This window comes from Neophocaena asiaeorientalis, unplaced genomic scaffold (genome assembly GCF_003031525.2).
Source record: "Neophocaena asiaeorientalis asiaeorientalis breed wild unplaced genomic scaffold, Neophocaena_asiaeorientalis_V1.1 scaffold42, whole genome shotgun sequence".
NCBI lineage: Eukaryota > Metazoa > Chordata > Mammalia > Artiodactyla > Phocoenidae > Neophocaena > Neophocaena asiaeorientalis.
Window position 1 is genome coordinate 1,368,827 of NW_020172633.1, and position 15,679 is coordinate 1,384,505.

At 37.3% G+C, this 15,679-nt stretch overlaps 1 protein-coding gene across 1 annotated transcript in view; it reads right to left on the reverse strand.

Annotated features, from left to right (window-relative positions):
* CDH2 (cadherin 2) overlaps window positions 1-15,679 on the reverse strand; it is a 187,280-nt gene that overhangs the window by 46,092 nt on the left and 125,509 nt on the right. Inside the window, exons 4-8 of the mRNA XM_024739370.1 lie at window positions 15,152-15,378; window positions 13,339-13,485; window positions 11,438-11,593; window positions 7,437-7,581; window positions 4,632-4,804 (exon numbers count right to left, since the gene is read on the reverse strand). Of these exons, the coding sequence (XP_024595138.1) occupies window positions 4,632-4,804; window positions 7,437-7,581; window positions 11,438-11,593; window positions 13,339-13,485; window positions 15,152-15,378 (848 nt within the window). The remainder of the gene's footprint in view (window positions 1-4,631; window positions 4,805-7,436; window positions 7,582-11,437; window positions 11,594-13,338; window positions 13,486-15,151; window positions 15,379-15,679) is intronic.

Genomic DNA, 15,679 nt, shown 5'->3' on the forward strand with positions numbered 1-15,679 from the left:
ACACATTTAATGAGTGTCTACTAGGTGCCAGGCAGTGTAGTGCTTACCCGGACAAAATAATGAACAAAACCAGAGATGGCTTTGCTGCCATTAAGTGAAAGAGACAAATATGAATGGGTCACAGGGCCAAATGTGCAATGCAACCATAGTGAGAGTAGGAAGAAGTGACGGGAGGAAGCTTTCGTAGGGTGCCTTCAACCAGTCCTCCAAACCTGGAGGGAGGAATGAATGCAAGACGCATTTTGGGGGTAGACTGAGAGGAACTTGACGGCTAAATCAATCAGTGGATGGAAGGCAGGGCACAGGAAAGGGAGGTATAGACCATGATCTTGGGAAACTGGGGAGGTGGCACACTGATCACATGAAATAGAAAATTCCTCAGGAAGCACAGATCTAGGGAGATGATAGGTTTGCTTTTGAAAAGATGCACTGAGTTCAAGGATGAACAAGTAAGTAATAATGTCTGAGAACTTGGGAGGGAAGTGCAGGTTCGTGACCCCGTTCAAATTCTTAAATGCAAAGCCCCAGTTCCCTCATCTGTGAAATGGGGCTGACAGTGCTATCTACCTTGTAAGTTTGTGGGCTAAAACATTGTTTTTGAATGGTTGCTGTATACTGGCGCATTGTTCTAAGGGCCTTGATGATAAAAAAATAACATTTATTGCAAAGGAGCACTAACTATGAGCCACACTATACATTGTGTCTCATTTAGTCCTCAAAGTAAACCTATAAGGCAGGTGGACTGTTTTCATCCCCATTTTACAGAGGAGGAAACCAAGGCTTAGGGAGCCAGGGAAGCTCTGCCCATTGACACCGAGTCATAAGCGGCTGAGAAAAGATTTGAATCCAGGTCTCTCTGAGTCCAGAGTCTGTACCATTAATTGTTGCGCTATATGAGTGCCCTCCAAGCAAGTGGGAATATAGGCACGGCCTGAGGGAATCCTGAGTGGGAGAAGGAGGCGGAAAGCCAGATTCCAAGGAGACCAGGAAAAGGGAGGGGTGAGAGGTGAGTATGGGCTGCCCTTCTTAGGAGTCTGCTGTTGACAAGAAGAAAATCGAGTAACTTGAACTTTTCTTCCAGGTCAGGTTCCTGTTCAAGGTGAAAAGAGGAGCACATGGACCTCAGTGAATACCGGGAGCTGGCAGGCAGGTATGTTGTCCACGTAACACGGTCTCCGTGTATCCGGAGGAACACACGCCACTGTGTGTGCCCTGGGGAGGGGCTGAGGACCCGGCTCTTGGAGAGTGAGCATTAGCCTGCTCTATAGAGAGATGGGACAGAAATCTTCAGGCAGGGGAAACAAAAGACAGAGAAGAATAGAATAAGTTCAGATCTGTACAAGGACTGACATGTGGCTGTATGGGCAGAGGGCATCAGTGGCTCCTTAGCAGGACGTAAGGAATTCTAGGAGCTTGGACTAAAGGAGGCTTTGGGACCAGTGTGCTAGAGGGTCTGGAGCGCCACGTTAAAGAGCTCTGACTTCATGCTGTGGGTTGTGGATTATGAAGGAACCAGTGGGGTTTGTAGGAGGGAACCTGCAGAGGAGGGAAGACCAAGACCACAGGAAACAGGAGAACATTCCTTAAGGAGAGAACACAGAATTGAGGGCACGAGTAAACGTATTATTTGGCGTGGAAAACAGGAAGCATAATTCTTTCTTCATCATGAGAAAAATTATGATGAAGAGTCAAAGTGATGGTGATCGTACACTGGATGCTGGGAATGGATTTACGATGGCAGCAGGGAAAATGAGAGTTAGTATGTATTGGACACTGTCCTGAATGCTTTCTGCCTTGCGTTACGTCATCCTTACAACTGTTCCATGGAGTGGATGTAATGTTATCATCCCCCTTCACAGATGGGGGAGCTGAGGTTTCAGGTTAATGCACTGAAGGTCAAATAGCCCGTGACAGGCAAAGCCAGAATGATTCAAACCTAGTGAAGCTGAGGGTAACTCATCAGTAGTCCTGACCGAAAAGGGCAGGAGATGGACGTATAAAAGCTGGAGCAAAGAAGAAAATGCCAGGAATAGGTACCACCAAATCAGGCAACAAGAAGTCAGGTGGATAAACAACAAGGTCCTACTGTATAGTACAGGGAACTGTATTCAATATCCTGTAATCAACCATAATGGAAAAGAACATGAAAAAGAATATTTTATAAAACTGATAAAAAGGATATATGTAAAACAGAATCACTTTGCAGTACAGCAGAAATTAACATAACATTGTAAATCAACTATACTTCAATAAAATAAATTTTAAAAAATGTATTTGGAAACCCCCCCAAAAAAGGAAATCAGGTGGAGATTAAAAAATTGAAGACCGGCAAGTATGGTGGGGTACAGCTTTAGGCCTGGAAAAACCCCAAGAATTGGAATTTTTTTTAAACGTGGAGATGAAAGGTAAATAAAAAGCTGAATCTCAGTAAGCATTTCAGTGATTAGGAATCACTTAAAGGTGTCATCCATCCTGGGAGGATGACAACGGAAATGACTCAACATAAAGAAAATCGTGAATTCTAATAGAAATAAAAGCATCTCCAGCCTGCACGGAGGCCCGGAGATGTCAGAATAAGGTACCCCCGGCCTCAGGCAGAATTACCATAAACCATCCAAGATAGATACATTTTCCCCATGTTAAATGACTTTTAGGAAAGGAAGGTTTTCTATAATTTTCCCTAGTAACTCGTTGTTGTGTTTAATAATTTCACTGTTAAGGAGCAATTTCTCATACTGTATCTAACCCGTGATTCACCAGTTTTGAATTCACGTCCACATTCATTTCATCGGGTCGTGGATAGCTGCTTCCATTCACCGCAAGACATCCTTACCCAAAGTACAGCCTGACTTCCGACTTTCACCCTCTAAACTAAATACAGTCTCTTTGATTTTTAAATACAGTTGGTTTGCTTTGGCAAAACTATCTTTCATTCTCTATGCCTCTTGCTTTTCATAAAACGGTGAGGCTAAATGTGATAGGAATATTACCGTATGAAAACAAGATGAAGCCCCATTTCTGTATCTCACAATGAGAGTGTGAAATGAAAGAGAAATATTAGCTTTGGGAGATGAGCTATACCTACTTAGTATGTGAGCAGCCTGGCACTCAAGAGACAATATTAAAAAATATACCATATTCTCATATAAAATATAGCATTCATGCTGAATTTACTGACATTTAAGAACAGTATTTCATACAGTAATGGAAGAGGTGTAAAGACATACATGTTCCAAATATCACTGAACTAAAGGTACTACTGCAAAAATGAAATTTCAACAATCTCTGGTGCAAAACATTCCTAGAGGAAGAATTGTTGACACGTGGGAATTAATAAGCACAGTGTAATAGCCATACATCTAACACCTAAGTAAGGTCTCAGCTCAGTTGTGAATTAAGTAATCTTGATTGGCTCCTATTACTTTATTAAAGTGTTGCTAGCACTATCTTGCGTATACAATGAATTGCAACAGTAATGTTTTCTTCAATCCAATTCAAGTGGATGCTACTTACTAAGGCAAATAAAGCGCCATAAAAACCAACTCCTAAAATCCTTGTCAATAATATTTAGTATGGTAGGTCTAATGGTTGGTTCCTTCTGACACACATAATATGAGGTCTTATCACTACAAAAGCTGGCTCAACCAGAAATCTACAAGCACGGATCTCTATGAGTTGGCACCTGGATAATTCACTCACACAGTGATCACCGATGGTCACTAATGACCTTGAGAATCTCTAAGGAAATGGTCAGAACAGAATAGAGAAAGGGTGTAAAAAATTTGTGAGGGCTAGAGTTTTCAGGAAAGGATATAAGCAGGGCTTGAATGGCAGCATGAAGAACTGGAAGGTTCAAGATCAAGAAAAATGGGCAAGACATTCCTGGCAGAAGGAATCACGTGAACAAAACACAGCAGGGTGCCGGAGCATGGTGGGCTCAGGTCTGTCACAGCGAGATGACCCATCTGGAATGACTGAAATACCTATTCCCTCTCAGCCTGTGATACTACATAGTAGTTCAATACTGTCAAGATTTTATGCCTTTGCAACAAAATATTAGGCCAGAAATGTGTTTCTCTGAATTTATAACTTTAAAGGCTTGTCAGCAGAATGAATGCCATTCTTGGTGTTCAAACCTGTTAAATAAGTTAATCTTGTTTAAAGTTAAAGGGAAGGAGATCATCTCTTCTGCACTAAATCAGGAGGCCACAAAAATACTCATCATACATGTTATCTGTAGCCTCTTAGAAATACGAATGTTAAAAATTATCCTAAATTTATGTATACTTTATTTGGGCATGATTTTTCACTTAATTCCTCACCAAAACCTTTGAATATGAGGGAAAACAGAAAATGCCAAGAACTGTAAAAGTTAGACGCCAGAGGGTCATTGGCATAACTTAGTCAATGATCACATTAAATATTACATGGACCAGCAAAGATTTATCCAGTATACCTAGATCACCTGACCAACTTGAAGTTCTGTAGAAAGGAGTACAACAGATTTCTTCGTGACCGTGAGCACCGTGAATAATCTTGTGGAGTTGTTATTACCTGGAGACAAACTGTATGTGACCCTGTGCACTTTTAAGATTACAAACAAATTCAAATACAGATGTCAGTTGGCTTACCTCTCTGTCTAGTCCAGCTGCCACTGTGATAATGTCCCCAGTCTCGTTGTTGATTGTAAACATGTTGGGCGAAGGGCTGCTTGGTGCCTGGGACAGGATTCTGTACCTCAGCATCCCATTGAGGGCATTTGGATCGTCAGCATCGATTGCAGTGACCGTCATCACATATGTTCCTAGACAGAGCAGACGTGGAAAATGAATGGTCACACTTCATGTCAGCGTCTCCCAAACGGAAGGTATATTTACCTTCTCCACCAATCTTCATTCCACTTTTTCAAAGCAACATGTAATCGTTTCGACTTGATTAAAAACACTACTGATAAGAACAGTACTCAATTCAAAAAATACTGAACATGGTTGTGACGCTTGAAAGGAAAATTTTTTTTTTTTTAATTTACATCTATAAAGACTCAATGTTTCCATATACTTAGAAGACAAATTCACTGTATGATTCAAAGAAAGAACCCCTTTAGACCTTCACTGATATAAAATGCAAATACTAAGTAACATAGATGCCATCTGAAACTTCTCTTATGGCCACCAATGCCTTCCCTCTGCCGTATTTTTTCCGTTATGCAGTAACATCTAAAATGACATGCTGGGCATGATTCTCCCCAATGCCTAAGTCACTTTCTGAAAGTAAGCCAGCTGCGTAAGGACACACACTCCATTTACTGAGGTCGTGAGGAATCATTCCATGCATGACTGTTTTGGTACATTGAATATAGGGAGTTTTGCATTGTGGTTCATTATTTCCTAGGAGATTAAAAGAACATTGTAACAAACTCAGGGACTTCAATTTACTAGATATTGTGGAAAGGAAGTCTACAAAGCACCAGGATCAAATAAATTCCAACTAGCTAGACAAACTGTGCAACTGAGAAGTACAGAGAAAAGTAGTTACTATTAAAGATGGTTTGTTCTTTGTGATCTTTATAAGAACTGGATTATAAAATGTTCCATCTCTAGCCTACCATCTTTGTAAGTACCCTATGGTCAGTTCTAGTTTAGAGCCTTTACCGTTGCTGTTCCCTCTACAGGGTACATTTTTTTGCCCCAGAATTAACACATAATTCAAATCTCTTTTCAGAGCTCGTCCCTCTAAACAAGACACCCTATTTGATTATGTGCCAACTTTGATTATTTTTTTCCCAACATTTTACTGCACATTTACTTGCTTGTTCGCTTTTTACATTTCTCCTCTACTAGATTTTAAGCTCCAACAGGGCACAGCTAACTTGTCACTGCTGTATCCACAGTGCCAGAACACTGCCTGGCACACAGCATGTGCTCTATAAACATTTGTTGAATGAATGAATTGTTGAAACAAACAAAAAAAATGTTTTGGAATCTTGATCCAAATACTGCTTACAATATTTCATCTTAGTCTAACTCAAGATTCATGACATTATCAAACCTTTGCCTAGAAGGATGTTTTCAAACTTACACTGCAGGAAATCGACTCATGAAATGTCTTTATGTCTCCTGATCATTGAGAGTCATTTATTTATGGGAGGGATTTATGGCAATTCATGGTCAGATGCGTAATAAATATATCTGTAATGGTTTATTTTTGACAAGTTTTATGAAACAATACTTTTGATACAATTAGAAATAATAGAGGAAAAAAGAGAATGAATGATTTTAAAAGACCAAAAACCTTCCCCAGGCAAAAAAGCACAACGTTTATTTATCCTTAGAATATATGTAAAAGCCTTGTGTTTTAGTAAGGATATGTTTAACATTTTTTGATTTTTTTTTTTTTTCCTGTATTTAAAATACTGACGAATGCGACTCTGAAATGTGACTCAGAGCCACAGATGGTTGAACTTCCGGCACAGGCCCTGTCTTCCCACCCAGCTGCCTGCACACCCCACTCTTCTGAGGATACAGACAAGTGTATTTGGACCAGGAAAAGTGCCAGTTTAAGGCATAGTTGGCTATATCTATAAATTGGCTTATGCAAATCCAGTATAGATGACGAAGGAAACGCATAGCGTAAGTTGAAATGTCGAGGCTTTCTTACATACAAAATATTAAACTATAATTAATTAAGTCTCTCTAAATACCCAAACATCTCAGGAAAGCTGGCAAAATGTTTCCTTTTACCATCTCTATCCCAACTGATTTTCTTGTCCACAAGTTTTCCAAACTCAAGAGACCTTTCTGGCCTTGGTATTCCACTGTGACTGAAGTTTACAGGGTTTTCAGTACAAGAATCTAAAATCTTGGTCAAATATCACTTCACAATGGCAAGAGGCTTTCTGGCAGCTGCTCTTTCTAGGCTAGGTCACTCTCCATGACACTAGTTTAAATGCAAGGGCTGCAGAAGACATTAGGGTCACCCTGAAAGTAAGTATCTTGTGTAGCTAGAGAACAGCAATCTCAGCTGTCACCAAGCCCCCTCTCTGCTTTTGGTTTTGCCCCACTGCCTGGTCCTAGGAACGCCACGTGTTCATAAACAGAAAGACCCTGGTCTTCCAGTGTTCACTTTCTAGCTGTATGGCCTTTATCAACCATAGCAGAATCAAAGGATTGTATAGATTTTACAGTCTAGAGTCAGATACTGTAGCATATATTTTTTCAAAGGTGGAAAAAGTTATTGTGGGCAGCAGAGGGGTATTTTTCTCTTTTCTCTCTTCAGTCTGTTTTTCCCTAAGTTACCTTCCTTTTTGCCTAAAAGCAGCATGAATGAAAGAAAATGACACAAAAGGCTCACGTGATTTCTCCTTATCCTGCTTATATACGTGTTGGATTACATTGCATTTCCTCAAGCAATCTCCATATTACGATCTTTGAACTTACCAGGCTTTGATCCCTCAGGAACCGTCCCATTCCAAACCTGGTGTAAGAACTCGGGTCTGTTATCATTCATGTCAATAACATTGATGACAATGTCAATCGGGTTCTCCACTTGGTTTCCATTAATATCCACTGCATGCGCCCTCAACTGCAAGAGTAATTAGAAAACAAAACAATTTAACAGATTTAGGTCTCGAGTGAGAAGATAAAAGACAACATACCCATGTTACCAAAACAGCACAGATGGACTGAAAACCAAAAGCTATTCGTCCCATCAAAAAAAAGGAATTCCCTGGTGGTCCAGTGGTTAGGGCTCCGAGCTTTCACTGGCGAGGGCACGGGTTCGATTCCTAGTGGGGGAACTAAGGTCCCACAAGCAGCGTGGTATGGCCAAAGGGGGAAAAAAAAGCTATTTGTCCCATCGAAATTTAAGTTAGCCAAACTCTATATAATTAGGGGAGATGGAGTAGCAAAAGGTCACCACTTGCTATCTGCTAGGCACCCTGCTCAGAGCTCTATGGATTTTACTTGGTTTAATATATATACAAAAGAGTGAGGTAGAAACAAATCCACATTTGAAGGTAAGGAAATTGAGCTTCAGAAAAGCTAAGTAACTTTACTCTGTTTATTGACAGAGCCCCTGTCCAAAGCCAGTTCTGTCCAGCTCCCAAATCCTTTTGCTAAGTCTGTACAAGAGTCAGGGTAATTAAAAATGTGGTACTGGCCTAGAATAGCCATAGAGAACAAGAGAAAAGGAGAGAATCTAGAAAGAATGAAGTGTGTACAAGGAATTTTGACTCTTTTTTAATTGTAAAAGTCACTCACTCATAAATACTAAAAGTACATAAGGCAGTTGTTACTCTCCCAAGGTTGAGTTCTCAGTATTATAGGTACTTCTCTAGAAATTTTATCTTTTTCTTCCTTTTTAAACAAATATAATCACTCAGCTACTCTTGGCAAAATATCTTCAAAATCTTTTCATCCGGAACATAGAAAACCGTTTCAATCTTTTCAAAAGCTATGTACTGTTCACTGAATTGTTTCGTTAAAAGAGAATGCTTCTATGATTTTCCTGTTAAGTATGATGCTGGCTGCTGGTTTCTGTCGGATATGCTTTATCAACCTAAAGAATCATCAACATATCCTTTTTTTATTTAGAGGTTAACACATGAAACAATGTAAATTTTATTACACTGGCCTTTTCAACACCTACAGAAAGAATCTCTTTTTCCCTTGACTTACTTAATACATTGATGGTATTAAATAATAATAATACTCTTATTACATTAAGAGATTCTTAATAATGAACTATCCTGGCCATTCTACAATTAATTCTATTTTGTTATGGATATTGCTCATTTATGTGCAAGTACTGAGAATCTGGAGATCAAGAATTCACCCCAAAATTGACCTGAAAATATTTATTTCCTGAGTTTTAACCACAGAAGTTCAGATAGTGAGAATTCGTACAGAAGAGATATTTAGAATTTTTGATATTGATATTATTTGTATTCATAGATTAGAAACTAGTCTAATTAAGGACTGGTCTATTGTGTGCTGCCTTTATTAAGTTTTCCTATTAATGTGATGTTGTTTTTGTGAAAGGCTTGCAAGTTTTACTTCTTTCTTTATGTTTTAGAACAATATAAAAAAGCATTAGAATTACATGTTCCTTAAGGATTTTAGAAGAATTGGTTGATAGAGCAATCAAGGCCTTTGGGAGGAGGGAGTTGAGTGATACTCCGGATTTAAAACATTTTTAGCTTTTTATATGCTTATTTGCCTGTTTATATCTAGGGGAGTCTTGCTCTACCACATATCAATATTTTAATACTTTTCAAAACTTCAATAATCTTAAAAGTTTGTACAAGTGCAAAAAATTCAACAAATATATTAATGAGAAAAATAAGAGTCTAAAAACAAACACATGCATAGGTGGAGTAAAAAGTACGGAATGCCATGCTAAATCAATGGGAATATGGTGTTGAGATAACTGCGCTGGCCGTAAAGGAAAAACAAAGTGGATCTATATCCCTTTCTTCTTTTACTAAACTAAACTCCACAGAGGTTGAACATTTAGAGGCAAAAATAAATAAATAAATAAAACAGATAAAATGGAGGAGATTAGCATCTTGACAACAACAAACATCACCATGTAAAAACTATAAGTTATAATAAGGTAAAAACTATAAACAAAGTTTAAAAATAAACAACAAAAGGGGAAATACATGACAAATCATGTATTGACAACGCTAGTAGATAAAAGGTTCTTAAGAGTACAGAAAAAGATAGACAACCCCCTGCCCAAATTCAACGTAAGACAGGAGTAAGGATATCATGATATTCGACATATGCAACTTAAAACGTCAAGATAATTCTTTTACCAATAGTACTGGCAATAAATAAAGAATGCCTGGAATTGATAATGGAGTGGAAAGTATCTACTATATAGTGGGAAGGTAGTGCAACGCAATACAACTATTCTAGAGAACAATTTCACTATATTTATCCAAATAATTCCAATTTTAGGAAATTTTTCCAAGGATGCAATGCGAGAATGTACAGAGAGATGTTCATTGTCACATTATTTATACAGCAGTTGTAAAATACAACTGAAAGAACTAAATTACCCAAATATCTACCAGTAGGTAATTACTTAAAATTACTTTAGAGCAATCAAAAATGATGATATAAATAAACAGTGATTTACTGACATGGAAAGATGCTAAATCTTATGATTGCTAAGTGACAAAAGCTGGTTTCAGAGAATGATCCCAATTTCAAAACATTTATGAATCTCTGCACAGAGAAATATCTTACAGAGTATCACCAAAGTTAGGGGAAAAAAAAAAAAAAAAAGAAAATGGTTAGTTTTATGTACTGGGATTTCAAATTCTTTTCACTTTCTTATTAATACTGTATTATTTTAAAAATTTCATTTCTGTATTATTTGAGGTTTTTACAATGTGCCAATATTCTTTTCTAAGAGAAAATGATACTTTCATTAAAAGTTTTAGTAATTCCTATAGAAATTGGAGAAGTAATAAAGATCAACTTAGGTTTCTATATTAAATGCATGAAAAAATTGTTGAAATCTTGTTCCAGAAAAATGTGCAAGCGTGGCTAGAAAAAAATGAAAGAAAAATGCTTTCTGGAATTTAGACTTTAATATTAGGTAATTCTTGAGTTTTAAAATACTCATTACAATATTATTTTTAAATCAGTTTCAAACAAATATGTATATTAAAAAATATGAACATATAACTATATACAAAAGCTGTTATAACTTAATAGGAAAATGAATAAAATAGAAAAATAACACAAAAATTAGCATAAGAAATATAACTAGATAATATATCTAAGAAAAGATTGTTCAGACTGGCAGATTGATGAAACCAAGTATTGGCAGGGTTATGTGGAAAAGGGAAATCTTCATTCCCAACAGGCAGACCAAAATGGCACATCTTTCTGGAGTTAATATGACCAACAAATAACAAAACAAAAATGTGCTATCCATTTTCTACGACTCTAATGGTAATAATAATACCAGCAGGAACAGATAAAATGACAAACATAAATGTATATTAATAAGAAACTGCTATTAAAATGATAGTTTATATATTCAACGAATACTATACAGCCATTAAAAATGTTGTGGTCTTTATATAATTTATATGAAACAGTATTGACTCCTTTCATGTAAATTTGTTCTTATAAATTCTTAGCCACTTATCTGAAGGCAAGTATCAGCATGTAAACAGTAATATGATTTTAAGCAGTTTTAGTTTCTTCTATGGCATTGTTTGTTTTTTACCATGAGCATTCATCAATTTTATGAAAACAGTAAACTTATTAAAAATAAATTGAAAAGGCTACAAGTACATTTACGGTGTTAGAATGCTCAGGATCAAAGCTTTAAGACTGACGTGAGAGGCAAATGTTAAACCCTGCACACATTTGGAAGAGTATTAATACAGAGAATTATCAGCTGGCTGAAATCTTACATGAAACCGGGCTATGAGCTCGCGATCCAGAGGCTTGGTCACTGACAGCTGACCTGAGATGGGGTTGATAATGAAGATACCAGTTGGAGGCTGGTCGGCTCCCGGCCCAGTTACGCTGTACCGCAGAGAGAGGTTTTTATCTCTATCGGACCTGATCTGAGGGTCAAGAAGACAATCACATTAAACAAGGGACTAAATAAGCTCATTATCAGAGACAGGGCGTGCCACACCTCACAGTCTCTTCCAGTTACAAACGTATACTATCTCTTCCCAGAAAACCCTTGAAGCTCTGCCTGTCCTGCCCCTTTTCCGTGCTGCTGGGTGATGGGCTTCAAAACGAGATGTCACCTATCACCAGAAGGACTGGGGGCAATGTTAACATCTAAAAGAACACACACTAGGAGTAGTGCAAAAGTCAAAATTAAGGAGCATCAGTTTTTAAACAGAATCAAAGTCTCTCCTGGGAATCTGGAGGTTAGAATATTTAACCCAGTAACAGGTGTCCAATTTAATGAAGATAGAAATTGTTTACTTTTTGCACGAGTTAGGATAAGAAATAATTGTCTCACCATAGTGTGAAAGAGCCTCACATGGGGACTCTAAGATTATGGTTGAGCCCGGAAGTGAGATTCCTGTACTTGCATCGTGCTAATGTTTTTCACTGCAACCAAAGCTTCCCATGTTATTTTAAGGAGGCACCTAATACCCCAAATTCTTTATTAATAACAAAGCATGCAAGAAATGATTTTATAATATATTTCTATTACTCTTAAAAATTATACCCATTATAGGCTCACTGCCTTCTCCTCCAAATACAATTCCTGGAAAAATAAGTTTACAGATGAGTGGTCATAGGAACAGGCTATAAAAAGGGAGGAAGGAGAACAGTACAGAGAAAGGGCCTGCTGAGCAATACTGTTTGGAGGTGATGATACGAGATATTTGTGTATTAGGTAAATACCTTTAATCCAGTAACAGAATCCAGTTTTTGTTTTGTTTTGTTTTTTTAGCTAAGGCAAAATTCTTTTCTTTTCTCATTCTCCATTAAAGTAGAAACACAGAAAACACCTCGATTGGGGGGCTACGTCTTTCATTGTTAAACTGAATTATAATAATGCTCATTATCATAGACTATACAACACAAATAAATGACTTATTAAAAAACACAGCTTTCTGTATGTATCCATTGGAATGTTAAATTAATCCTATACAGAAACATTTACTTTCTACTAGATGGGAATACAATGACTTTGTCTTATTTTCTTTTTGTAATAAATAAAAGGTTGCTCATTTTACTAAACATGTAGAGATATCCGTCATTTTGTTCTCTGGGTCTGATGGTATGCATTTAGAGTAACTGGAGAAAAATCTCACTCTTCAGCTCTGAAAGCCTATGTTTTTGCACAGCCCCAGGGAGTCTGTTAATGGTATCAGAGGTCATTTTTTATTTCTTTAGAAAACTCTCAAACGCACTTGGTACTGGCATTTTTAGCAATGATTGCCCCTTTATTTTTTCTTTGGCCCAAAAGCTATTTGTAGAGGGCAAAGATCATCACGGGGAGTGCAGATTTCAGACAGGGAAGCTAAGGTGTGTGGGAAAGGGTACGGTGTGGGTGTGAAACATGTTGGAGCTAAGGCGTATGTATTCAGACACTGAACAAACTTTATCATCCATGAAATATAGGACTGACCCACAGAGTGCTCTATCTATAAATAATCTGAGGTAATGAAAAAATGGAGAAGAGACTGTTTATAACACTACAGACATTCCATCAATACAAAACAAAATATGTTTTAGTACATACATGTCGTAAACTCTACCTTGTGAAAAAAGAGACAAAAGCACTTCTAACATACACTTGACACATGCCATGGAGATCAATGAAATTGTGCCACCCTACCCTGACAAGTTCTTGAGGAAAAGGCCCTCTGGAGTTTTCTGGCAAGTTGATTGGAGGGATAACCCAGTCTCTCTTCTGCCTTTGTAGGTAGCCATTGTGCTTAGTCAATTGTCTTGGGAATACTATTTCTTCAATTTCTCGTGATTCCTTTGCATTAAAATACAAGAAGACATTCCTGAGTACTAGGAAAACATTTTCTGGAAGTACATCAATGTCAATGGATACCTGTAAGCGTAGGAATCACAGTTTATTATGAACAAGAGAATAGGTCTGGATGCCCTCTCCTCGTCCCCCTATTAAAATAATAGAAAACACCATAAAATTGTGGGTGACACTGTTCACTGAAAAATTGAATTCCAAAAAATTTATTACGTGGCACAGCTGTGTAAACTATGTGCAGTTTCTATAAGCCATCTTAGATAGTAGTTAATATTGAGCAAAATTTAATAGTACCCTTTTACACATTTCTCATTAGTTTAAACCATAGTTCAGGTAATGTGCTACTATGTACGTTAAACTTAGATCTTGATGTGCTAAAATATAATCTGGATTTCAAAAGAAGTTTAATACATACTGCTAAGGAACGTCTCAAATATTTATGATCCTATTAAATCCCACAGAATTAATGCTGTACTTATTCTAAACCTATGTCAGTCGTGATGGATGCTGTAGATGACCCACTTTGCACATGGGGTATTAATCTCTGCTGGGTGTCAACATTTTCTTCTGTTTCTCCCTATGTCTGTAGACATTTTAGCCATTAGCCCTTGCTGCTTCAATGCAAAGATCCAAGCTAGTTTGGTGGAACACAGAGAATCATCAACAACAACCAAAGCATCTTTTCACTCAGTTACCAGTTCCTTACTTTATAGTACCCAAATGACATGATTCCCCCTAACAGTTAATAGATTAACAAATTACATTTCACATAATGAAAGTCCAACATTGGTATAAGAGAACAAATATCTTTTTCTCTAATATTTATTCATGTTTGATTACGGCTGTGTATATCACATTTACAATTAAATACCAGAAAAGAATGTGTGTATTCTTATCTCTCACAGTACAATAAATATACAAAATGTAATAGTCATAAAATCATGGACTTGAGATTATATTAATCAACTCAAAGGACTAGAATATTCAGAACTAATAATGTTATCATAACTTTACTGTAGAAGTTAACGTTTCTATTTAAAATTCTTAAAATAGTGCCTTACACAAAATAAGTGCTCAATAAATATTGAACTGAATTGAACTTTACTCTGTTAGAAATGTATCTTATTTATTTTATCTTGGCTTATAGCAGCTTCCACCAGAGGGAGTATATTATTCCTAAAAGTCATGTCGGTAGTATAAATAATTCATACTCCCCAATTTAATTATTAAGAGACAAGACGAAAACCCAGTACTCCTTGACAGAAATTCTTTCCTTCTACTACTATAAATCTGTATTTCCCATCTAATAAATTTGGCTGGTGACATCTTACAAACAATTATTTTGTGGTTAAATTTAACACCTTATAAAGCTTCTAAGAAATTTAAAACAAACAACTACTTCTAATTTAAATTAAGTTATAAATCTCAAAGTATAAACAAACCTTTCAAATACAGTTTAGGATTGCTGATAATATATTTTGTCTAAGCATCTTATAAGGTTAAAAACAGCAAAATACTATTGTAGCAAATGAAGTTGATACAAAGCCAAATATTGGCCACCCATTAATGTGATGCAAAGTATGTATTTAGTTCAAACTGCACATTTCTGATCTGCAAACATAACTCCATCCAAAGCCATACTTGGATACTCTACCTTCACTGATTCCTCAGGTAAGGTTGGTTTGAGGCTCAATTTTACTGCCACTTGCCACTTTTCCTGAGTCTCTTTGTCTTGAGCATATATCAGGAACTTTGAGTGCTCAGAGGAGAGGGGAAAGCTTCTCACGGCATACACCATGCCATCTGCATCCACCTTAAAATCTGCTGGTTCGCTGCTTTCATACTGTACTTTTCTTTTCCCGTTGCAGTTGCTAAACTTCACTGCAAAAGATAATAAATACATAAGACTAATTATACCACAAAGGCAAAAACAACTATTCAACTAAAGCTATATCCTGATTAGGTTAAATATAAAATGTAGCATCATGAAACACAAAAATTTTATTTTATTTTATTTTTTGCGGTATGCGGGCCTCTCACTGTTGTGGCCTCTCCCGTTGCAGAGCACAGGCTCCGGATGCGCAGGCTCAGCGGCCATGGCTCACAGGCCCAGCCGCTCCACGGCATGTGGGATCTTCCCGGACCGGGGCACGAACCCGCGTCCCCTGCATCAGCAGGCGGA